Here is a 25,980-nt window from a genome sequence, read left to right on the forward strand (position 1 = left end):
TTAGTCCATTTGCCCCCATATTACAGGTATGGAGATAGTTTTGAAAACTAGTATCTCAGCTCATAGGAAAGGTACAATGTTCAGTAGCTGGTAATGCTGCTACTATCCCAATTACTTTGCCACGTAGTTGATTGGTGGTTAATGTTACCATAACTGATAGTCTTAATGAATACCAGGTGACAAAGTTGTGGATGGTCAACGTAAATATCTGGATATATGGCAGTGCCCGCTAAATATGTTAGTAGCTAAAGCTGTATCCAAGGATAGTCTGTCGTTAATATATAGACATGCCATGACGGATGTTTCTTAAGTGTCAGGGCTGGTTGATTCTGGATAGCTTTGACTTAAATGCCGCAATGCTCATCATGGTTACTCCATCCAGGTAATTGCGGTATATCCGAAAATTATATGAGAAGGTACTGAATAGTATGCATCTTCAAGGTCGATGTCTACCATAAAGTATCCTTGGATCCATGGTAGTAGTTACAAATCCCATGAATGCCATAAATCCCATCTCTTGTACTTCCGGTGGCGCTGGTGCCAGCAGCCTCCACCTACAGCCCGGTATCTTTTTGTTTTTTTGTTTATTTAGTTATGTTAAAAGTGTATTTTTTTGTGTTTTTTTGTGTTTTTTATGTGGGGGAAGAGGGCACGGTGCGGGGGATACCGTACTTCAGCCGCTTCCTGGTGAGGACGCGACTATTATTCGAGTCGCGTCCTCCCCCCCCACAGCGGCCTACCTGCCTGGATTGGCGCGGCCTTTCCTGCCGGGATCGACCGGAGCTCCAGCAGCGGCGGGACAGCGCTGAAACATCGCGGGGCTGGCGATGCCTTACCGGGGGTCGCCGTCTGGAGCCCGGAGTGCTGGACCTGCTGCACCAACATCATGGAGCTGCGGTTTGCAGAGCTCCCAACGCGGGCGGCGCTGACTACAACGCGGGGTCCTGTGACTCTGCCCAGCTCGACCTGTGGACTTAGGAGCTGCAGACTCTGGCAGCGGGAGGCGGCTGAGCAGAAGGTCCGGGCCGCTGAGGAGGAGGCTGCTCACCGTCGGGGTTCGGCGTCAGCGTTCCACCAGCCCGGCGTGAGGGCCTGAACATCGGGCCACCCGGGGCGGCGACTGCGGGTGCTCGGAAGGCCCCGACCACGGATGGACACGGAGGGGAGGCTGGCTGGACTATGGTGCCTTCCTCACCTGGGTGCCATTTATGTTATGTTGTGTTGTGGACTTTCTGTGTTTGTGCTTTTGTCAAATTTTTAACTCAATTTCAATTTTATTTTTAATATGTTTTATTATTTATTTATTATTTATTTTTTATTATTTTTCTTGTGATTTTTTTTTAACGATACTGCTGTACGGGAAATTTATTTCGTTGTCTCAAAGTGAGGCAATGACAATAAAATTTGAATACAAGAATACAAGAATGGGTATACCTGGTGAAATACTCGTGGTTTATCAATGATGTTGCGACATTCACCGTCGTGGGAGGGTAGACCCCTTGGGGTACTTGCTGAATTGGTGGCAAGATATTAATTCTATTCCCCTTGTATTTATTTTTGGTATATAACTACCAAGAGTGATAGCTTCCTAACCAGGCGTGATTCACCCACCCCTTGTTAGTACAACGCTTCACCTTTATGTGATGATAGGAACCATACTTATCTGTCTTCATTGTTGTTTTCTTCGGTTTCTGGTTCCTTGTTCTTGTAGGGACGATGTTTGTTGGGGGGTGGCACATTTTCCCTGGGGCCTGCTCTGGGCCGTGGCCTAAAATGCTACGGGTTTGGCATGCAGGCCCCGAGCTTTCACCAGTACCATGAGGTAGACGCCCCTGGTGGACGCGGAGAGGTACTGCTGTCTGGTCTTCTGTGTGGTGCTCATTCCAGACTCTGCCCTCTTGTGCCGAATAGTTTGAACACTTCGTCCAGTTTTTTCAGGACTGGTTTGGTAAGTGCCAGGTAGCAGGGTCTGTGCTTGTGAGGTCGGCGTTCTCATAGTCCTGTTAATTTCATAGATTGAGGGCAGGTTTGTGACTTCACAAGAAGTTATGGGGTATACCGTTGAACAGTAGGGTCAGGTGTTTTGCCATACTACCCTGCCCTTCTGGAATGAGCAGGTGAACATGATAGCCGATGTCAGGGTATCAAATGCATTTTTTAAATATTTAGGTTAAATGCGCTGCTCAATGTACCCCCCAATAATGGCGGGCACTTTGAGTAAATGCAATTTAGGGGTGGCGTGATAAAACCAACGCCTCATGGCTACCTGACTTGGAGAGGTTTTTTGGAAAAGACAGGTAGTAGGCTGGCCATCAGTTAAGACTGAAGCCATCTCGCTCGTGGTGAAACCACGTAGCGGCCACACCCAGCAGCTCTTCCTGTTCCTGTACCTCAAAACAAACTCCCGATGTTGTTCAGCCAGTGCCCCTTCTTCTTGACCAGCCCAGCCCTGGTCGCCAAAGCTGTCCTTATATGAGGAAGAAGCAATGGCCAGTGCATGAGGCACTGTGGAGGGAGCGCCTGAACTCCCTCTGCGAAACTGCCCCCCATAAAGCAAGACTCGCTGGAGCTTATGCTCCACGAGCCGCTCCATGCGGCTCAGGCGGCTGTCTCTGCCCTAAGCGGGCGGTGAGACATCCCCGTCCGATGAATCGGATACCACCGGCCGGATGTCTTGACATCCAGTCCGCTGCTCAGGCACTAGTGGAACTGGGCTCGGCTCGGTGTCGGGGATGGCGGAGCGCCGGGTTGGCGGTCTTACCGCCCTCTGTCCCCCACTGATGAGACGCCTGTCTGCTGGAGCTGAGCTGGGGACAGGTTTCTTGGAGAGTCTTGTTCTGTTCTTTTTTCTTGGCTGTTGGAACAAGCAAAGAACTCTCCTTTGCCAGTTAAACCGAGCTCAGAGTAGACTTACCTGATGATCCGTTTTTTAACTGTAGCGGGAGCGCCTGACTCCCGCTGTTCTCTGGACTGGAACCCGGCACAGCTCCCTGTCTGTGGACCACCCTGGTGGCGTCTTTCCCCCTTCCGCGAACGGAACACTCCTTCCCCGGAGTCCAACGGGGGCCGCTTGTGTCCGGACTGCCACCAGTGCAGCTCCCTGTCCGTGGACCGCAGCGTGTGCGGTCCTGGTGGTGCTCTCCCCCTTCCGTGAAACGGAACACTCCTTACCCGGAGTCCAACGGGGGCCGCTGGCGTCTGGACTGGCACCGGCGCAGCTCCCTGTCCGTGGACCGCAGCGTGTGCGGTCCTGGTGGCGTTCTCCCCCTTCCGTGAAACGGAACACTCCGTACCCGTAGTCCAACGGGGGCCGCTTTCGTCTGCTGCTTTGCTCCACCTGGAGCAACAAACAGTCGCTGTTAACCTGAAGGTAAGACTTACCTAAAGCTTCCTTTCAGGGTTGTAGCGGGAGTGCCTAACTCCCGCCTGCCGCTGTTGCCTGCTGAAACGTAATGCCGCGCATGCGTGCTGAGCGGGTTCTTCACGTAGTCACTCATGTGACTCCGAAGTAAAATCAAAATGACATACACCCACACACAGGGAGTTTTAAAAGTATATAGATAGATGGCCTTGCTAATGTTTTGAGGTCAGACATCATTCTGTGCTCAGATCCAGTTGGGAGAATTGCTCCAAGAATACCCTGGGCAGATAAGACCTACTATTGAAACACCTTCACTTGTTCTTCCATCTCCCTTGTCTAGCAGCTTGTGTGTGCCCACTGTTCACTCTCTCAGACATACTGCAAGGGAAGTGAAAATAAATCTGGGAACAACAAGCTAGCACAGAAGCATTAGTCAATACCTTTCCAAGGAGGTATTGACTCCAACTTTAGAGCAAAATGTAGAAAGCACGATGTACCTGTCGAACCAACAACTAATATGACTTTTAAATAACAATTGGTCCTTGCTTTTGATGTGAATCAAGAGCATTTCTCAACCCTGTTTCTCTACCACTGAGGTAGGAATCTGGCTGCAGATCATACATTTATGTTGCTGTACGTTAACAGCAACAAAAACCTTGCATATTGCAAATACTGAAAATCTGAAATCCCAACAGATGGTGCAGATGTTCAGCAAATCAGAAAATAATCCGTGGAAAGAGAATCGAAGTTAATGTTTCATTTTTGTCTGAAAAATCGAGTGAAAACGTTTCTCTCTCTACAGATGCTGATGGATGGTGCCGAATATCTCCAGCATTTTCTGTATTTAGTTCTTTCATCAAAAATATTGAGCTAAAATCCTGATTCCGTCCCAAGCTAAAATCTGGAGACCTAATATACACAAAGGATTGAAGATTAAGATGATAGTTCACCACTGCCTTCAACCATGAGCATGCAATTTCCAATCAAGCCCCATATCAAAGAAAAATCACAACACGACAACCGGACCTAGAAAATATTGGGAGTAAACAGCATGTCAAGCAGTGGAAAGATGTTTAATTTACATTACTGCCATATATCATTGCCAGAATATAAGGGCAAAGTTTCCAGCATCAGTGATTTAATGAATCATACTGTGCTATCCATTACGCTGCATTATTCACCAATTTCCCTGACCAGATGAGTGGAAAACTTGTAGCATGTTTGTAGAATCATACCTCTAGATGCCTTTGGTTAATCTCGTAAATAATCTCCAAATGTCTGGGCAAGAGTTTCTCAATGAGCTGCACAGGCCACCGTTCAAGGGCCTCAGGCAAAACTGTGTGATTGGTGTATGCAAATGTATTCTTGGTAATAGTCCAAGCCTGAAAAATGAAAAAAATGTTTGCTATATTGATTTCACATCTTAATCCATGAATTCATACTGCATAGCAAGAGTTACAACATTCAACGTTTTTTCACCATATCTTTTCCTCCCAATTTGAACCAATTATCATCTTGTCATTTTCATTCTCGGCTACTAAAAGGGTCAAATCACAGATATTATTATGCGAAGGAACTAGATTGAGTCGAGTGCTGAGACCCTCATCTTTTTTAGCCTGAGGCACTGAGTCCAATTAAAGTAACCTGGTTAAGATAAGACTCATATTCTCACTACCAAGTAAGCCATCAAAGAACTGGTATAACTATAGAAATGCTCTTGTTAGAAACAAACTGATTTTAACACATTGCTTAAAGTTCCTTTATGACCACTGGTCTTGCGTTTTGGAACTATTAACCTTCAATGTGACCCTGTCTGTTTGCACAGTCTAACCTGATCCCAATGAAGATTCTCAAGGTCCACTAGAATCCTCATTAACTCAGGAATCGCCAAGGCAGGATGGGTATCATTCAGCTGGATTGCCACCTACAAATAATATAAAGGAAATCATAAATATAACATTAAATTGTTTGCTACCTAGTCACATCCTGCAAAGACAAAAGTTTTGTTGTCCGTATACAATGTGTGTCAAATCAATTCAGAAAGATTAATTATGGCTTAGGAATAGTACCTCACTCCAACAAAATACTGTGTCTTTTCTGGCAACATTAAGCGTAATGGGGCTTTCTCACGGTGCGACCTGACCCAAGACTTAACAAGAGTTTAACATCGTGGGAACCTCCTGCGATAACAGTACGGCATTCGTGGACCACCGAGGACCTCTGTGGCGCTAACGGCAGGAAGTCGTGGAACTTTGTACGGTCGGGAGAAAATTCAAACATTTTTGAATATCTCCAAGAGTGACTTGAGCACTTTGTGGTGAGCGTTGCAACATTGTATGAACGCAGATGCCAGTGCGATATCCGTAATGACTCTTGCGGGTACCGTGGGAACTCCTGCGAACGGTAAACCCGGAAGCTTGACAGAGGGGACATAAGGTGAGTAAAAAAGGTGGTCTCAATATCGCCAATGGACCATGTGTCCATCGAGGACGTCCCACCTAATTGTCATTGTTTGAGAATCTTTTTCACAGTAAGACTTGCAGATAAATTAATAGTTTAAGAACTCAGGATAGCAAACTGAGAACAAAACTGCAGGGCAGACAAACCATAGGGATTAGCAATATATTCGTGTCATTGTAACATTCTTTATATATGTTTCTGTTGCAACAGGAATAACAATACAGGTGCACAACCTTTTATCCGAAAGCCTTGGGACCAGACACTTTTCGTAATTCGGAATTTTTCGGCTTTCAGAATGGAAGATTTTTAGCATAGATTTTAACGGCTGGCTCAGTGGTAGAGTGCTCGGCTCATATCCGCAAGGTCGCGAATTTGCGCTTCGATCCCGTTTACTCCTACTCTTTGCTTCCTGTCTGCCAGCCAGTTCTCTATCCACATCAATACTGAACCTCCAATACCGTGTGCTTTAAGTTTGTATACTAATCTCTTATGTGGGACCTTGTCGAAAGCCTTCTGAAAGCCCAGATATAGCACATCCACTGGTTCTCCCTTATCCACTCTACTAGTTACATCCTCGAAAAATTCTATAAGATTCGTCAGAAATGATTTACCTTTCGTAAATCCGTGCTCTCTTTGTCCAATGATTTCACCACTTTCCAAATGTGCTGTTATCCCATCTTTAATAACTGACTCTAGCAGTTTCCCCACTACCGATGTTAATCTAACTGGTCTGTAATTCCCCGTTTTCTCTCTCCCTCCCTTTTTAAAAAGTGGGATTACATTAGCTACCCTCCAATCCTCAGGAACTACTCCAGAATCTAAAGAGTTTTGAAAAATTATTACTAATGCATCCACTATTTCTGGGGCTACTTCCTTAAGTACTCTGGGATGCAGCCTATCCGGCCCTGGGGATTTATCGGCCTTTCATCCATTCAATTTACCTAACACCAATTCTCGGCTAACCTGCATTTCATTCAGTTCCTCTATCTCATTTGACCCGCGGTCCCCTGCTATTTCCGGCAGATTATTTATGTCTTCCTTAGTGAAGACGGAACCAAAGTAGTTATTCAATTGGTCTGCCATGTCCTTGTTCTCCATGATCAATTCACCTGTTTCTGACTGCAAGGGACATTTGTTTTAACTAATCTCTTTCTCTTCACATATCTATAAAAACCTTTGCAGTCAGTTTTTATGTTCCCTGCCAGTTTTCTTTCATAATCTATTTTCCCTTTCCTAACTAAGCCCTTTGTCCTCCTCTGCTGGACTCTGAATTTCTCCCAGTCCTCTGGTAGGCTGCTTTTTCTGGCTAATTTGTACGCTTCATCTTTTGTTTTGATACTATCCTTGATTTCCCTTGTTATCCACGGATGCACTACCTTCCCTGATTTATTATTTTACCAAACTGGGATGAACAATTGTTGTAGTTCATCCATGCAGTCTTTAAATGCCTTCCATTGCATATCCACCGTCAACCCTTTAAGAATCAATTGCCAATCAATCTTGGCCAATTCACGTCTCATACCCTCAAAGTTACCTTTCTTTAAGTTCAGGACCCTTGTTTCTGAATTAACAATGTCACTCTCCATCCTAATGAAGAACTCAACCATATTATGGTCACTCTTGCCCAAGGGGCCATGTACAACAAAACTGCTAACTAAACCCTTCCTCATTACTCAATACCCAGTCTAGAATAGCCTGCTCTCTCGTTGCACTGACAGGGTGAGTGGAAGTATGTTTAATGTTGGGCTTTGCTGTAAATTACATTGTTCATCACTGCATTCAGTATTCATTGCTTGTAAAGGTGGTACTGAGCCATCTTCTTGAGCCACTAGTTGAGCCACAAGAAAGACACTTACTTGTCTTTCATCACATTACCCAGATTTTCCATGCTTTCCTCCCATTCTACTACTTCAATTATTTCTACGGACACCTACAGTTGCAAAATATGGCAATGCTGGAAATCTGACATGAAATATTCTACCAGTACCTGTTGAATTTTGTGTTTTGGAAGGCATTTTGTTCGTGTAATCTTCACTTATTTCTGACCCACACCATTTCTTGTTATATTATCACCTTCTGCCTTCTGCCCAAAAACAAAATTATTTGTATTTGATCCTCTTTTCCAGATCCTGATCTGCTTCAAAAGCTTCCAGTTTTCAAACAATAACCCAATGTTTCTTTCTCCATTTAGATTTTAAGGATCTTCTTACTACACCCAACTTCCTCTACGGTACTTGATATGATCACCTTTCCTAAGCAACAGCACAAGCTACCTGTAAGCAATTAGCACTGTTATATGGTACCAAAAAACAAAATGTTGATATTTACAGGAGATGAAAAGTTTAAGAATACCGTCTGTACTGTTACCCAACAAATGTTGATCACAACATAAATGAATGTAATTAATCATTTCTCAAAGATTTTTAGCATTGGAAAGGTTTTAGTAATGGAAGAAAAAATTAATTGACTTCCAATCAATTTTCTGACTTAAAATGTTCAATGGGAAAGGTATTAGACCTAGGCAGTGGATCCATTTGCACAAGTCAGTATGTGACCCAGAATGTCTCTTGTCTATTTAATTTACTTCTCCAGTGCTGTTCTAAAGGATAAAATGGGAGGAATGGCAGTTTACTTTTGCATATTAGACATCTACAAACTGTCAGACCTAGGATTATTGTTGACTTCAGGCAGACCAGAGGAGGCAGTCATACCCCCATCCATATAAACGGGACTGAGGTGGAGAGCGTCTCCAGCTATAAATTCCTCGGAGTACATATCTAGGAGGATTTGTCCTGGTCCCTCAACACCTCCAAGCTGATCAAAAAGGCACAGCAGCGCCTTTACTTCCTGAGGGGGCTCAAGAAAGCCCACCTGTCCCCCCGGATCCTGACCAACCTTTACCGCTGTACCATAGAGAGTATCCTGACCACCTGCTTCACGGTATGGTACAGCAGCTGCACTGCTGCGGACAGGAAGGCACTACAACGGCTGGTGAAAACCGCGCAGCACATCATCGGTGCCCCGCTCCAGCCCATGGATGCCCTCCACCGAAAACGGTGTCTGAGACGGGCTGGGAAGATCATCAAAGACCCCTCACACCCCAACCATGGACTGTTTGCCCTCCTCCCATCAGGGAGGCGGTACAGGAGCCTCAGGTCACGTACTAGTAGGATGAGAAACAGCTTCTACAACAATACAATCACATTGCTGAATTCGGAGTCCCGCCGATAGATTTCCCCGGTCCCTCCGTCCCCATTGTTTAATTATTCTATATTTTTTGATTATTCTGTATCTTCTCTCTTTCTATTTTTTTTATTTCTTTGTGCACAACTACTACGGACTGACGCAAAACTGCATTTCGTTGTACTCATACTTGTATTTGTGCGATGACATTAAAGTTGAATTGAATTGAATTGAGATGCACATCTTACAATTTTATCCAGTATGCAACAATAATTTCTGCATTTACTCTCAGATATTTGGTGCTAAGGTGTTACCCATAACCTGTTTTGATAATTAACAAAAAAACAAAGCAATTCCAACAACAGAGTGACAAGGAGATTTGACTTGAATGGTTCTCACTGTTTCATTGATCTATTGGTTTCTGTAACTCAACTTCATTTTTTAAAACCATCAATTTTCTATCCATGTTGCCAGGTGTCCCATAATTTGTAGCAGCTCTTCTCCATATATCACTGCACAGATACATGCTCCGTTGAACATTATGCAACAACACAACTACCATGAAGAATATGATTGATTGAAACCGATCCAGTACTCTCACCAAACAGCACTGTTGGAGAACCTTCATGTCGAAACTAGTGGCTCAAGAAGATGGCTCAGTACCACCTTTACAAGCAATGAATACTGAATAAGTGATGAACAATGTAATTTACAGCAAAGCCCAACATTAAACATACTTCCACTCACCCTGTCAGTACATCCCATCTTGCCTTTCTACACATCTCCTCAAATCCCCATTTATCCATTGCCACACCCTCTCACTTTTCACCAAATGCACTGCCTACATACAGTAGACCTTTCCCTCTTAGTCATGCAACAAAATGCATCCATCAGATTGAAACGGCTTGGAGACATGGTAAAATTTGACACCTGCTGGTCAGGTGTAGTTACCAAGCTTAGCACGCAGTAGGTCCTCAAGTGATGAGATTGCAGCTGCCAGCCATCATCTGTCATAACATAGCTTCTTGGGACACTGGTGTTCAGACATGTCAGGGAAACTGATCGTCTGCTTGAAAAGGTTTGAGGGTCGTGTCAAGATTGTGCCTCACTGCTCTGCGGTTATTTGTCTGTGCAGCCAGCCATTGGATGCCATTTCAGGTCAACTCAATCCTCATTGGAGGCACAAACCAAAGCTACAGTATGTAAATATCCATGGAACTGAACCTCTCTTGATTGGGTGCAGTCAGACTAAATACAGGGTTGAAAATCTTTTTTTTTTAAGTTCCTATCTGGTCCCCAATCAAGATGCAATATTCACATAAGGCAAAGCAGTAACGTTCTTTATATCTTGACACTAGCACAGGATTCCTAGTACTTTCTGTACTTAATGGGGGCTAATCCCATAATAGTGGCTACTCTTCCAAATGGAGAAAATAAACAAAAGTTTATTTGAGGTTGGGGTAACATGCATGTCAACTGGAACCAAATAAATTTGAGATACCGTACCTTAAATGACACTAGCAATGTTTGAAATGGTCCATTAGGCTAATGTAGAATTATAAATCTGACACTTGGAGTCATCCAATTTGACACATGACACCAGTGTATTACATATGCTTCTGTGCTTTGAAAATGTGCTCACTTAGAAATGAATTAGCCTCAACTATTTTCACTTTACATTGCATCTGATCAATTTGAAAGGAATAATATTAATTACATTGGCACTCGACATGGACATATTGGTTAAAGGGGCCTATTTATGTGCTGTACATGCCTGTAATTCATTCCATTAACTGGTTTCTATCTGAACAATAAACAGTTGTTTTCTGAGTTACCAAAAACTTACCTTGTCAGCGAATGTGTCATAACAAATCCGAATATTATCTTGACAACCAAACTTCGAAGCCTTGAAACGACGAACAATATCATGGAGAGAGGCAGCCACAACAAAATACTCCTGCTTTAGTCTCAACTCTTTACCCTCAAAAAACTAAAAACAAAAACAGGTTCAAAGGCTCATTTGAATAAAATGAAACATGCATCTAATCCATAGTCACCACTTTCAGCAACATTTCAAAGTCTTTGAAATCATTAACCTATATTTCCCTTCACTGCCCTTATAAATGCTGCCTGTTCCACTGCTTCCAAGCTTTTTGTATCTATCTTCAGTTTAAACCAGCATCTGCAGTTCCTTCCTACTTATAAATGAAGGATTAGTTTGCACAATGAGAACTCGGTAAGTTATAGACTTAATATCTTTAGAATATCAATGCCCTGTCCCACACCTCTCCAACATTACTGTACGATAAAGCAGAATGAGGAGCTGTAATTAAGTCACATAGACAAGAGAGACAGAGGATAAAAACTGCAATGAGCATTTCAACAATTAAGTACTGAGAAAGGTGCTGCAAAAGAGAACACAGGACTGGAGCTTGACATGGTAAGTACAATTCAGTTTGCATTTTCACAACCATGTTTGTCATTACCAACAATGAGTTAAAATCCACTAATCAAGTCAACTAAGGGAAAAATAGAGCAAAAGATTAAATCAGCATCTATGGAAAAAGGACCTTCACCAGAACCTTTGACCAAAATGCTTCTCTTTCCACCGATGCTGCCTAATGTGCAGGATGTTTACAACATTTTCTACTCTTCTCAGACTTCCAATGTTTTGATTTTTTAATTATTAACATGCAGCTTGAATAGGGGAGGTACATAATAGGAAATTAGAGTTGTTTTGTCATTTGGTGGTTATGTGTGGAAGTATGCCAATAAATAACAGTGTATAAAAGGAGAAAGAAGGGATGTGACACTCATTCTCCAGCTTTCCTATTCCCAGTTTCATGCATCTTTTTCCTTAACATTTCTTGTCCGTCATGTGATTAAAATCAAGAGCAGTGACTGAGTCAATCTTGTATGATTTAAGCAGTATTGTTCCAACATGTAACTATTAAAAGTCTGATCTTGTATGTGGAGATGTGTGTGTGTGTGTGTGTGTGTGTGTGTGTGTGTGTGTGTGTGTGTGTGTGTGTGTGTGTGTGTGTGTGTGTGTGTGTGTGTGTGTGTGTGTGTGTGTGTGTGTGTGTGTGTGTGTGTGATCACATTTTTGCAAAGAAAAAGACATGGTAACGATAACATTTTTACATATTCCTGTAGACATTTGTCTCGTGGAGTCCAAAATCTACTTATCTGGAAATGTCATGCAGTTATTCAAAAGACGCAGAAAGAACGAGCGAGTCGGGCCCTGTACTGGAGCCGCCGAGCTCTCGGTCCTCGGGTCTCTGGTTGACGTCCAACCGCCCTCTGTCCATCTCCCTCTGCCCTCTCCACTGCCCTCTGTCCCTCTCCCCCTGCCCCCTCTCCCCCCAGCCCCCTCTCCTTCTCCTCTCTCCCCCTGCCCTCTCCCCCTCTCAAAAAGGAGCAAATGAATAATATTAATATAATATCAAGGGGGTGGTTAGGGTGTGTGCGTGTGTGTGTGTGTGTGTGTGTGTGTGTGTGTGTGTGTGTGTGTGTGTGTGTGTGTGTGTGTGTGTGTGTGTGTGGGGTGGTTTGTGTGTGTGTTACGCCGCAAAACGCCCCCCCCCCCCCCCCCCCCCCCCCCCCCCCCCCCAACTGGTCCCACTGGGTCTAGTGTACAATAAATAGCTGAAATTTCCAAATAACCATTGACCCATTGGCCAATGGGATCAAACACAATGGTTTCCCTTTACTTAGGGAGTTTTAGTGTTAGGAAATAAAGAAAGTACATGCATCAAGCTCTGCCTTGCTGCCTAACCAATAAAGTCCTCAGTAAGTTGATTAGAAAATATAGACATAGATAACGTAGAAAATAGGTGCAGGAGGAGGCCATTTGGCCCTTTGAGCCTGCACCGACATTCATTGTGATCATGGCTGATCATCCACAATCAGTAACCCATGCCTGCCTTCTCCCCATATCCCTCGATTCTGCTACGCCCTAGAGCTCTATCTAACTCTCTTTTAAATTCATCCAGTGAAATGGCCTCTACTGCCTTCTGTGGCAGAGAATTCCACAAATTCACAACTCTCTGGGTAAAAAGACCGTTTTTTTCTCAACGGCGACTCTCAGTTTTCGAAAGCTGCCCCCCCCCCCCCCCGGCTTGGAACGGCCGCGGGACTTTATTCTAAGACCACCCGCGTGGCTTTAATGGCCGCGGGAGCCATCTTGGTTCTGGGAGACTCCTGGGGTCCTGCAGAAACGGCATTTCAACATTGGGAACATTTTTCCTGCATCTAGCTTGTCCAGTCCCCTTTTATAATTTTATACATTTCTATTAGATCCACTCTCATCCTTCTAAATTCCAGTGAATACAAGCCCAATCTTTCATATCTTTCCTCATATGACAGTCCCGCCATCCCGGGGATTAACCTCGTGAACCTACGCTGCACTGCCTCACTAGCAAGGATGTCCTTCCTCAATTTAGGAGACCAAAACTGCACACAATACTCCAGATGTGGTCTCACCAGGGCCCTGTACAACTGCAGGAGGACCTCTTTACTTCTATACTCAAATCCTCTCATTATGAGGGCTTTCTTCACTGCCTGCTGTTTACTTTCAGTGACTGGTGTTCAAGGACACACAGGTCTCATTGTATTTCCCTTTTTCCTAATCTAACACCATTGAGATAATAAACTGCCTCCTTGTTCTTCCTGCCAAAGTGGATAATCTCACACTTATCTACATTATACTGCAACTGCCATGCATCTGCCCACTCACCCAGCATGTCCGAGTCACCCTGCAACCTCCTAGCATCCTCTTTGCAGTACACACTGCCACTCAGCTTTGTGTAATCTGCAAATTTGCTAGTGTTACTTTTAATCCCATCATCTAAATCATTAATATATATTGTAAATAGTTGCGGCCACAGCACTGAGCTTTGCGGCACTTTATTCGCCATTCTGACAGGGACCCGTTTATTCCTACTCTTTCTTTTCTGTCTGCCAACCAATTCTCTATCCATGTCAATACCCTACCCCCAATACCATGTGCTCTAATTTTGCCCACTGATCTCCTGTGTGGGACCTTATCATAGGCTTTCTGAAAGTCCAGATACACTACAACCACTTGTCACATCCTCATAAAATTCCAGAAGATTAGTCAACATTTTTGTCTCCTGGATGCAAATGCAATTGGTAAATCCAACATTTATTGCTCTTGCGAAGATGAGGATCTGTGTTTTAAATTTACTCACAGTGCATTTAATAGCGAATTCCTACGAAACACTACACTTGGAAGAGATGAGGCTCCTCCTAGCAGGCAAAGCAGACCACTTCCAAAAGACGTGGTCTGCATTTATGGAACTATTACAAGCATAAGGTGCAATAGTAATTTAAAATATAAATGGTACCAGGATCTGGTAATGGGGGGTATAAAATAATTTTTTTTTTAAAACACGGTTGGTATATCCTTTTTTACGAGTTTTGTGTTACAATAGAGCGATTGTTTTTCCTTTTTTTTTTCTTTTCTTTCTAGGGTCTTATTTCCTACTCTAACTTCTTCCCTAAGGAGCTTTCTTTTCCCAACACTTTCCTGCACCTTCACGATTCTTGCTCACTTTCCTTACTTCTTTTATTTCTATCTTTTTTAAAGCTCGAAAAATGAAGTGGTACAACAAATGTAATGAGATATATCTGATGTGTATTATTGTAATTTACTGTACTTCTAATAAAAATAAAATTACATTTTTTTTTTTTTTTAAATAGCGAATTCCAGGATTTTGACGGCAACAATGAAAGTAAAGCAATACATTTCCATGTCAAAATGCAGAGGGACTAATTAAGGTGTTGCCATCTGCCTGTTGCCCCTCCTTTACAAGGAGTTTGGTGAGGGTTTTGGGAGATACTGTTAATGTGTTAATTGTGGAAGGAAGGAATATTTAAAAAGAAGCCAATCAAATGGGTGCTGTCTTGAAGGGATTAAGCTGTAGACATCTAAATATACCTTGTTAATGGTTCAAAGGCTTTGGTTGTGAATCAACATACAAATTATAGACAATAGACAATAGGTGCAGGAGTAGGCCATTTGGCCCTTCGAGCCAGCACCGCCATTCAATGTGATCATGGCTGATCATCCCCAATCAATACCCCGTTCCTGCCTTCTCCCCATATCCCCTGACTCAGCTATCTTTAAGAGCCCTATCTAGCTCTCACTTGAAAGCATCCAGAGAACCTGCCTCCACCTGAGGCAGAGAATTCCATAGACTCACCACTCTGTGAGAAAAAGTGTTTCCTCGCCTCCATTCTAAATGGCTTACCCTTATTCTTAAACTGTGGCCCCTGGTAGCGGGAGGTAGCGGGATCGTTGAGAGGTAGCGGGATCGTTGCCCGCATTCTCCATTGGTCTTTTACTTTTCATTTCACTGCACATCTTGTATGTGTATGTGACGAATAAACTTGACTTGACTTGGTTCTGGACTCCCCCAACATCAGGAACATGTTTCCTGCTTCTAGCTTGACCAAACCTTTAACAATCTTATATGTTTCAATGAGATCCCTCTCATCCTTCTAAACACCAGAGTGTACAAGCCCAGCTGCTCCATTCTCTCAGCATATGACAGTCCCACCATCCCAGGAATTAACCTTGTAAACCTACGCTGCACTCCCTCAATAGCAAGAATGTCCTTCCTCAAATTAGGGGACCAAAACTGCACACAATACTCCAGGTGTGGTCTCACTAGGGCTCTGTACAACTGCAGAAGGACATCTTTGCTCCTATATTCGATTCTTAATATATATTGTAAATAACTGGGTTCTTTGCTCCTATATTCAATCCTTAATATATATTGTAAATAACTGGGTTCCCAGCTACGAGCCTTGCGGCACCCCACTAGTCTCTGCCTGCCATTCTGAAAAGGACCCGTTAATTCCTACTCTTTGCTTCCTGTCTGCTAACCAGTTCTCTATCCATGTCAATACCCTACCCCAATACCATGTGCTCTAATTTTGCACACAATGGGTACGAATGAAAAAGGGCAGCCACTTTTATAGGCAGTCAATACCACACCCAACCGAAAGCTGGAAAAACTCTGAACTTAGCTGAGCATCTATCTTTTTTTACTAACACTCTCATATTGTCCACTTCCGGTTTGCGTTTTTTAAATTTGCTCAAAAACGGTAACCTATATGGCTAGGATTTTTTCGCCACCTTACTCACCGTTCTCCTCAGCTCCAAGTGCACGACGTTTTGTTCCAATCGGTGAAATATTAGAAAAGTTATGAAGGGTTAAAAAATGGTTAGATCAGCAGATTGGTCTTCTTGCCTGTCGTCACCATGAAGTTAACGCCCCTTCCGGCACCCGATGTGTTAATCACCGGGTGGGGCGAGGAGAATAAAACCCCGGAGGCGGGGCTGAGTCCACAAGCCGTGCTGATTGATTGAGTGAGTCCGCGAGCCGTGCAGAGGAGAATAAGCAGCGAAGCGGCCAGTGAAGCGACCAGCGCTCGCTGTGAGTGCTCATCGCAACCCCAACCCCTTCCCCTCTGGTTCCCCTCGCAGGCTCCTGCCCCCCTCCCCTGTAAGAGCGCACATCCCCCATGGTTCTTCCCTGTCGTTTTCGCCGAGCTCTCTCCCCCCCCCCCCCCCCCCCCCCACCCCCACCTCCCTCCCCACCACCCCACACACCCCAATCCTTCCCACATACCCTTCCCTTCCACACACCTCTCACAGCCCTCCCCCTGCCCACACACACCCCGTGCTCTCTCGCCCGCCCTGCGCCTTTACTGCAGCTGCGGGAGGCTCTGGATGGCCCGACCCGGCCCCGCCCGACCCAGCACAGCTAGCGTGGTCGGAGCTGGCACTGATGTCGCCAAACGGAAAGCGGAGATTCCCAGCGGGGAACGACCAGCGAAGTGGTCAGTGAAGCGACCAGTGCCCGCTGTGAGTCCCCATCGACCCCCAACCCCTTCCCCTCTGGCCCCCCTTCGCTGGCTCCTGCCCCCCTCCCCGTAATACCGCACTCTACCCCATGGCTCTTCCCAATTCTTTTCTCAGAGCTCTCTTCCCCCCTTCCCTCCCCCCACCGCCCTAACAATCTCCCACACCCTCCCACACCCCGACGCCCCACAACTCCCCACATCCCCGCCCACACTCCCTCCCCCCACATAACTCCCCCACCCACACGCCTCTCTCCTCCCCACACCCCCCTCCCCCACCCACACACCCCTCTCCTCACACTGCAACTGCCCCCACCCACACACCTCTCCTCCACACCCCCCCCCACCCCACACACCCCCCCCCCCCCCCCAACACACCCCTCCCTCACACCCCTCCCCTACCCACAAACACCTCCTCCACAACACACCCTGCCCATAACCCCACTGCCCACAACTGCCCCTCCCCCCCCGCTCTACCACCGCCCTCCCCCCACATCCCCCCCGCTCACACATACCACCCGCCCACACATGCACCCCATCCCTCCACACCCCCCCCCCCCCCTCTACACACCCCTCCCCCAAACCACCCCCTCCCACATCCTCACTCCCCTCTACACCCCGCCTCCACCCCCCCCCACATCCCTCCTTCTCCCCCTCCCCTCACAAATCCCTCCAGCCCACATACACACTTCCTTTACCACCCCCTATTTAAGAAAAGAACTGCAGATGGTGGAAAAAATGAAGGTAGTCAAAAATGCTGGTTAAAACTCAGCGGGTGAGGCAGCATCTATGGAGCAAAGGAAATGGTGACGTTTCGGGTCAAGACCCTTCTTCAGACTGATGTGGGGGTGCCTCATATTTCGCTTGAGTAGTTTACATCCCAGCGGTATGAACATTGACCTCCTCTTTCAGGTAGTCCTTGCTGTAAAATGACTTGATTGCTACACAAAGTATTTTACTGATAGTTTATTATAAGCACTAATGCATACTATGCAATAGCTGTCCGTGGTCATCACTGGAGCTAGAGCGAGCTGGAGGTGGGGACACTGCAATTATACGAGAGACAATGGGGAGTGGTTAGTAGTGGTGAGGTCACTATGTTAAAGGAACATGCACTGATCTACATCCCTCCTCTTGGAAACAAACCGCACCGGGAGTAGTTAATTGTGTCATAATACAGCTAAGCGAGCTCCCCGTAACGGACAGGCGGCTTGACCAACCGCCCAGAGCGGGTGCGCAACCCGCATTCCCCCTCAACCGCAGGAGCAGAAGGGACAGAGGCAGGGACAGAGGTGGGAGAGCTGGGCGAGGAACGCACTGGAGATGGAGGAGAACGGCGAGGCGAAACGGGTACACTGGCAGGTGAGGCAGGGGAAAGAGGCTTGTGAGTGCGGGGCATAGAGAGCTGGGAGGGCAGTTTCCACGGCATGCGAGGAGTGACAGAGGCAGGAGGAGCTTCGGGGCAAAGTGGAAGGGATAGGCAGCTGAAACGGGTCCGCGGGAGGCGGAGGAGGCTCATTGACGAGCAGCAGGTGCTGGCGTGACCGACGGTAGACGGTGCCCTCATAGTCGACGAGATATGACCGGGGAGAGCCGGCATTACCAACTACAACGGCCGGCCTGTAGTGACCAGAGGGGGACTGCATCCGAACCACCTGGCCCAGGAACAGGCGAGGAAGCGGCCGGGCTGACTTGTCAAAGGAGCGTTTCTGGATGGCTTGCTTCTCGATGATGCGCTCCGTGACAGCGGCAGGGTTCTGGACGGAGGGTTTGAGGGACTGTTGCGAGACAGGGAGAGGTGGTCCAGTGGTGCGGGACATGAGGCGCTGGGCAGACGAACCGAGCGCGGGGTCATGGGAAATGTTGCGGAGGTTGAGGAGGGTAAGGTAGAAGTCGGAATAGGAAAGGCGGACAGCGCGTTCAGCAAGGCCGTTGCTCTGCGGATATTCAGGGCTGCTAGTGATGTGGCGAAAGTTCCAACGGGCAGCGAAGGCACGGAACTCGGCGCTGGAGAACTGGCCGATTGGAGGGTCACCGGGGATCCGAAGGTCGAAAAGTGGCGGTGATGGAAGGCAGCTGATCCACCTCGAACCAATTGAGTCCACCAGGACCAGGAAGTGTTTGCCACGCCATTCGAAAATGTCCGTGGAAACAGACATCCACGGTAACTCGGGGGCCGGCTGCTGCAGGAGAGGCTGGCGCTGCTGATGAGGCAGGAGACTGTTGCAGGCAGCGCAAGCGGAGACCCTGTCCCAGATGTCTTGAGCCATACCCGGCCAGTAAAATTGGCTTTGGGCCTGGGACAAAGTGGCCTCCACCCTGGGGTGGCCGTTGTGGGCAGATTGAAAGTAGTGATCCCGCGGAGCGGCCGGCACCACGACCTTGTGATCCTTCACCACCACGCCGTCGTGTAGCACCAGTTCTTCCCGAAACAGCAAGTAGGGTACGGCACCAGCCGGCAAGGAAGAACGTCAGTCAGGCCAGCCACGGCGGATAACGTCCGCAAGTTGTTGCAGGGCAGGATCATCAGCAGTGTGATTGACCAGGGACTGCATCTGCTTGGAAGGAACAATGTTAACGTTCAGTACCATCAGGTCACACGATTCGTATGGGTGGCGGGCAACAGAAGGGAGCGGCGCACGGGATAATGTGTCGGCCACAAACATATCTTTGCCCTTGCGGTACACAATCTGGAACGTGAAACGCTGGAGCTGCAGCATCATCCGCTGCAAACGGGAAGAGGCGACATGGATAGGCTTGTTCAATATAGTGACCAGCGGCTGGTGGTCAGTCTCAATGGTGAAAGTGTTGCCCAGAATGTAGTCCTTGAACTTGGAGCAGGCGAACACCACGGCAAGTAGCTCCTTCGCGATCTGAGCGTAACGTTGCTCGGCAGGGGTCATGGTGCGAGAAGCGTAGGAGACAGGCAGCTGCAGGCCGTCATGAATAACTACTTTGGTTCCGTCTTCACTAAGGAAGACAGCTGCAGCAGGGGCCGTCATGAAGCTGCAGACAGGCGGCACCGAGACCGAACTTAGAGGCATCACAAGTGAGGACAATTGGTCTGTGCAAATCGAAGAACTTGAGAGTCGGTGTGTGTGCGAGCTTGGACTTCAGAGCCACAAATTTGGAAAGTGGTGAAATCATTGGACAAAGTCAGCATGGATTTACGAAAGGTAAATCATGCGGAATCTTATAGCCTAGACCCATGCAGTCCTGGACTTGATTTCAGCTCCCACATAGGGGAGCACTCAGGGGGTCGCTGATGGGATCAGGTATAAAGGAAGCTTAAACCCTTTTCACAATGGCAGTTGACCATGCTCTAGGAAGCCAGCTGATCAGAGGGAATTGAAGGCCGGGTACATTAAGTCAGTGTAGGTGTGAGGAGGATGCGGAGACTGCATCTCGGTGACTGGGCAAATGCCAGATGCAGTTTTCTGGGGAGGTCCATTTTGGCTTTAAACTAAACGGTGGCCCGTGAAAAAGTGGGACAGCAACGTAAGTGACTTCCGGTAGGCACCCGGCAACCGAAGAAAGCACTTCTTTGGTATAGGAGCAGGGAGGTTGCAGCTTTGGGTCTGGAGGTGCAGGCGTCGTTTTGCTCAGCGACCATAGTCCCTTCCCAGTACACCAGAAAGACTGTAGACATCCACTAGAATGAGATGGCGAAACTTACAAAATTCAATGCAGCAAACAGCTGTTCCATGGGGAAGTGCAAGCTGGAAAACCTCACTAGCCGAGTGAATCCTCGGGAAGTCCAGGACAGGGGTGATCCCAAACGGCATATGGAGGCCAGTTCAAATGGAACCTGCCGAAGGGATGTGCTGAGAAGGTGGGGATACAGTTGAATGATCAGCCATGATCGTTCATCCAGAGGGGCCGAATCTGCCAAAAGGAGCTCTTGGCGTCTAAGAGACCGAGAAAGACACAAGTGGCAGGACAAATCGACCTGAGAGTCGCAGCGACTTCCTCCACCATCCCGCATGCGGGTAGTGCAGGCCTTCTTGATGGCAAGGTTCAGGTCCTTCCCCAGGGTTAATGCAGATCAGGCCGGGTACGGATCTCGCTCTCGGTGATCCTTTTTAGTCAGCAGCCGAAAAACCATAAGTGTGTTACCCGGAAGACCCTTTGGGTTGAGCTTTGCTGGTGGGAGTCCGCTCACCAGGATGTCCTTGAGGAACGCCCAGCTGTTCCACCATATCACCCAAACGCAGAGTAAATGGACCTCCGAATGCGGCCCTTCATTGCAAAAGAGAGGCGTCTAAGACCGGAAGACAGTGGGACCTGCGCAGCGAATCACCGTCCGCATGGGGTAGTGCGGGCGCTTGATGGCAAGGTTCAGGTCCTTTCGGGTTAATGCAGATCGGACACGCTCTTATCCTTTTTAGCAGCGACGGGTCGAGGATGCCCATGGTCAATATCGAGTAGACTCCATGCGGCCCTTTGGGCCGGTCGATACAACGATTTTATAGTCACAGGGCAATTTCCTCAAAATGTCATCAAAACGGTCGGGGTATTCGCCCAGGGGGTCCATGGGGGCCTGCACCAGGTGAATGCCGCGGTGGAAAGAAACCAAACCAAGGTCCTGGCACGCACGGGCGCCCAGCAGAATCCAGCAGGTGGAAGGTGAGGGGCCGAGAGGTCTCAAGGACTGTGCAGATAAGCGTGGCCTTCCCCACAGGAAGCAGAACACCTCCCCCATAGGCATGAAGGCGGGTGTCGCCGGGAGTAACTCTCTCACCAGATCTTATCTGCTTGAAGAGGCTGACAGACATAACATTGGCAAAGGCACCATGTCAACCTTCGCAGAAAAAGAATGGCCATTCACAGTGACATGCACAGAGGTATCCGTTATCGTAGCAGGTGCATCTAAAAGCGAAAACACCGTTGAATCATCATGGGAGGAGCTCGTATCAGAATCAGGGAGTTCATCCGACTGGTACTGGGAACCAAGTGCGCTATCAGAGTCTGCAAGGTTGTTTAAATTCCTCCTTGGAGCAGGGACCGGCTTCCCACGGGACCGACATACCGCCGAAAAGTGGTTCAGCTTTCCACAGGAATTACAAGTCTTAGCCTGTGCGGGGCAAACGTTGAATTGGTGGGAAGAAAAATTACAATTTGGGCAACGGCGAGGGGTGACCTTAGCGGGCGTAGCAGTGGTGTTCCGGCGTGGCGGACCAGCGTTACACTGGCGGCCAGCAGCACCGGTAAAGTTAATGTCCTGGGACCCCGGTTGAGACACGGAGCCAACAACAGAGGCCATGCGAGCAGCATGCATAGCATCCCTTAACGTCAAGTCAGGTTTCATTAGGAGCTCGTCACGCAGCTTAGCGTTCAGGAGACCGTTGACCAGGACATCCCTGATCAATTCGTCCGTGGTGATCGTTTCAAGGCGACAGCGCCGAGCCATGTGACGCAAAGAGGCAATAAAAGCGTCAATATGCTCCCCGGGAATCTGCCGCCTCTGGAAGAATTTAAAGCGCTCAATAATGTTATTGGTAGGGATATCACAGAGGACAGTGAATTTAGCCATGAGACATACCGGGTCCCGACGGTCTTCACCAGGGCCGAAGTCGAATGAAGCATAGTGATCCATGGCCTCCGGGCCAGCGAGGTTGAGCACCAGGTGAGCCTGCACAGCAGGAGTGGCATCAGGATGAGCGATAGCAATATAATGTTCATAGTCGCGCTGGAACACAGTCCAGCGGTAGACAATGTCCGTGTCAAAAACCAATGTGTCGGGGCGACGACAGGAGTTGGACATGATGAAAACAGAGGGATAGGGAAGCAACTGGGAGAAAACAAAGAATAAAAAGAAAACCGATAAACAGGAGACGCGAGTCTACCGCTGTGACACCATGTAAAATGACTTGATTGCTACACAAAGTCTTTTACTGATAGTTTATTATAAGCACTAATACACACTATGCAATAGCTGTCCGTGCTCATCACTGGAGCTAGAGAGCGAGCTGGAGGTGGGGACACTACAATTATACGAGAGACAATGGGGAGTGGTTAGTAGTGGTGAGGTCACTATGTTAAAGGAACATGCACTGATCTACACTTGCTTTCTCCCTCCTCCCCCTCCCCTTCCCAGCTCTCCCACAGCCCACTGTCTTTGCCTCTTCCTTTCTTCTTCCCACCTCCCCACCCCCCCACATCAGTTGAAGAAGTGTCTCGACCTGAAACGTCACCTATTCCTTCACTCCGTAGATGCTGTCTCACCCGCTAAGTTTCTCTAGCATTTTTGTCTACCAACAATTTATATTGAACTTCAAAATAATTTTCCTGTGTCCACACTATGGAGTAGTTAATTTTAAGTTGCAATCAAAAATCACTAGTAGTTGTTTGCATTGTATAAATATATAAAAGCCTCTAGAAAATGCTCTCACTACCTACATTGTCATTCGGGTAGAGAACTCTGGTAATATTTTCAGCAATACTTCTGTCCAACACAGCTTCGATGTAGTCCCCAACGTTAACTGGTCAGAATGAAAACAACGTTTAACATATGTACAATGGCATTAATGACTCCAATTCAAAACCAAAGCAAAAGCAGTTGTTAGTAATAATGGAAAACAAATATTGTAAACATGAATGCACCAATGGCAGCTTTGCACTCAACACAAATGGATGTGACTTATGGTACGAGTGAATAAGTAATGGATTTTATTATTCGGAGTCGTGTCAACTGCCTGGAGTCGCAGTCCATAGTCGATGCACACACTCGTTTATGGGTACAACATTTGGAAGGCATGGTTTGCTGTACTTGTGGACACTTGAAGCTCAGCAAAGAGCTCTGAATAGCATTAGGCCTTTGAGGGCCCAAAACCAAAAGATGACAAATCGACCCTTGCATTACATATAACTCCAGCCTTTCTCATTGACATCAATTTTACGAGGGTTCTTCAATGACATTCTCTCAAATGCAGCCTGGCGTTAAGGCCAGTCATCTTTACATCAACTTTGGGATCGGGTGATTTCAGGAACTCACCATACTCCCTTAAAAATCAACACGGTCCAAGTTTGTGCACCATCTTGAATATCACCCAAGCTCTCTAGGAACTCACCTGGATCCTGTACTACTTTGAGATTAATTTGGGCTCTAGTTCCAATGCTCCCTTGAATCACACCTGGACACTGGCTCCCATGCTCTCCTCAATCTCACACGAGCGCTAGTTCCCAAGCTCCCTTAAAACTCCCTTGGATCCTGTGCTCCTTTAAGAATTACCTGGACATCAATTCACATATTCCTTGGAATCTCAACTTGACACAGGTTCCTATGAATCCTATCTGGGAACAAGGTTCCAATACTCTCATGAAACTCACCTATTCTGTGCCTATGCTCCCTTGAATCTCACCTGGGCAGTGGGTCCAAAGCTCCCTTGAAACTCCACTGGACTCTGGTTTCAAAGCTCCCTTGAAACTCATCTGGATACTGGTTCCCATACCTCCTTGAATCTCACTTGGACACTGGTTCTTACGCTCCCTTGAATCTCACCTGCGCACTGGTTCCAAAGCTCCCTTGAACACTGGTTCAAAAGGTCCCTTGAATCTCACCTAGATCCTGTGCTGCCCCACGAAGCTCACCTGGATCCTGTGCTTCTTTGAGACTCACCCAAGCACAAGTTACCCATCTCCCTTGAAATTCACCATAGCTCATATAACTTTCAAGAGAGCACTAGAGCCAGGGCTCCAATGAGTTTCAAATAAGTCACCTGGTGAGCCAGATGTACAACCAGTGGGATTTTAAAATAGTCAGATTACAGATAAAATGCATCTTACTGGACTTTATTTGTCAGATTTTGCCTATTCATTTATCTATATTTCTACGTAGCCTTCTTAACTGCTTTCATATCCTTCCAATTGTTGTGGAATCGGCAAATTTAACAACCATACCCATGTTCTTCATCTAATGGCATACTATTTGTTACATCTTACCAACCAACTAGATTCATTTATCCCACCCTCTGATTCCAGTTAGCCAGCCTATCCTCTCGCCACCAATACAATTTATCTTACACCTTAAGCTTCTATTTCCCATAATAAACATTGATCAAAAAAATGTATTACATAATCTGAATTAATCAAAATAACTAAAGGCTTTGTAATGCAGAGCTGTGAATCAGCATACTCATGAGAATAAATTATGTGATAATAATAAATATAATTTACCTGATGTCCCCCAAATTATATATTTGAAAACATATATTTGTGTAATTAATTGTACATAACACATTCCAGAGTTAAAATGTGGTATTTACAAGCCTAACATTTTGTCAGGTTTATAACACAAATAAATGACTCCGATTTTTTAAAAATTTATGTAAGGTTCAAGGACGGAAATAGATCATTTGTCTCATTGTCTGTAACACTGGTCATCAGCACAACCAAATATAACCATATAACAATTACAGCACGGAAACCGGCCATCTCGGCCCTTCTAGTTTGTGCCGAACACTTACTCTTACCTAGTCCCATCTACCTGCACTCAGACCGTAACCGTCCATTCCTTTCCCGTCCATTTACCTATCCAATTTATTTTTAAATCATAAAATCGAACCTGCCTCCACCACTTCCACTGGAAGCTCATTCCACACAGCTACCACTCTCTGAGCAAAGAAGGTCCCCCTCATGTTACCCCTAAACTTCTGTCCCTTAATTCTCAAATCATGTCCTCTTGTTTGAATCTTCCCTATTCTCAATGGAAAAGGTTTATCCACGTCAACTCTGTCTATCCCTCTCATCATTTTAAAGACGTCTATCAAGTCCCCCCTTAACCTTCTGCGCTCCAAAGAATAAAGACCTATCTTGTTCAACCTTTCTCTGTAACTCAGGTGCTGAAACCCAGGCTACATTAAAGTAAATCTCCTCTGTACTCTCTCTATTTTGTTGACATCTTTCCTTTAATTTGGCGACCAAAATTGTACAACATATTCCAGAATTAGCCTCACCAATGCCTTGTACAATTTTAATATTGCATCCCAACTTCTATACTCAATGTTCTGATTTATTAAGGCCAGCACACCAAAAGCTTTCTTTACCACCCTATCTACATGAGATTCTACCTTCAGGGAACTATG

At 46.5% G+C, this 25,980-nt stretch overlaps 1 protein-coding gene across 2 annotated transcripts in view; it reads right to left on the bottom strand.

Annotated features, from left to right (window-relative positions):
• LOC129700153 (glycogen phosphorylase, liver form-like) overlaps window positions 1-25,980 on the bottom strand; it is a 130,368-nt gene that overhangs the window by 61,306 nt on the left and 43,082 nt on the right. For both annotated transcript variants that reach the window (XM_055640390.1, XM_055640391.1), the window contains 4 exons: window positions 23,297-23,379; window positions 10,851-10,994; window positions 5,193-5,285; window positions 4,597-4,743 (listed from right to left, as the gene is read on the bottom strand). In XM_055640390.1, coding sequence (XP_055496365.1) covers window positions 4,597-4,743; window positions 5,193-5,285; window positions 10,851-10,994; window positions 23,297-23,379 — 467 coding nt within the window. The remainder of the gene's footprint in view (window positions 1-4,596; window positions 4,744-5,192; window positions 5,286-10,850; window positions 10,995-23,296; window positions 23,380-25,980) is intronic.

Source organism: Leucoraja erinacea, chromosome 9 (assembly GCF_028641065.1).
Source record: "Leucoraja erinacea ecotype New England chromosome 9, Leri_hhj_1, whole genome shotgun sequence".
NCBI lineage: Eukaryota > Metazoa > Chordata > Chondrichthyes > Rajiformes > Rajidae > Leucoraja > Leucoraja erinaceus.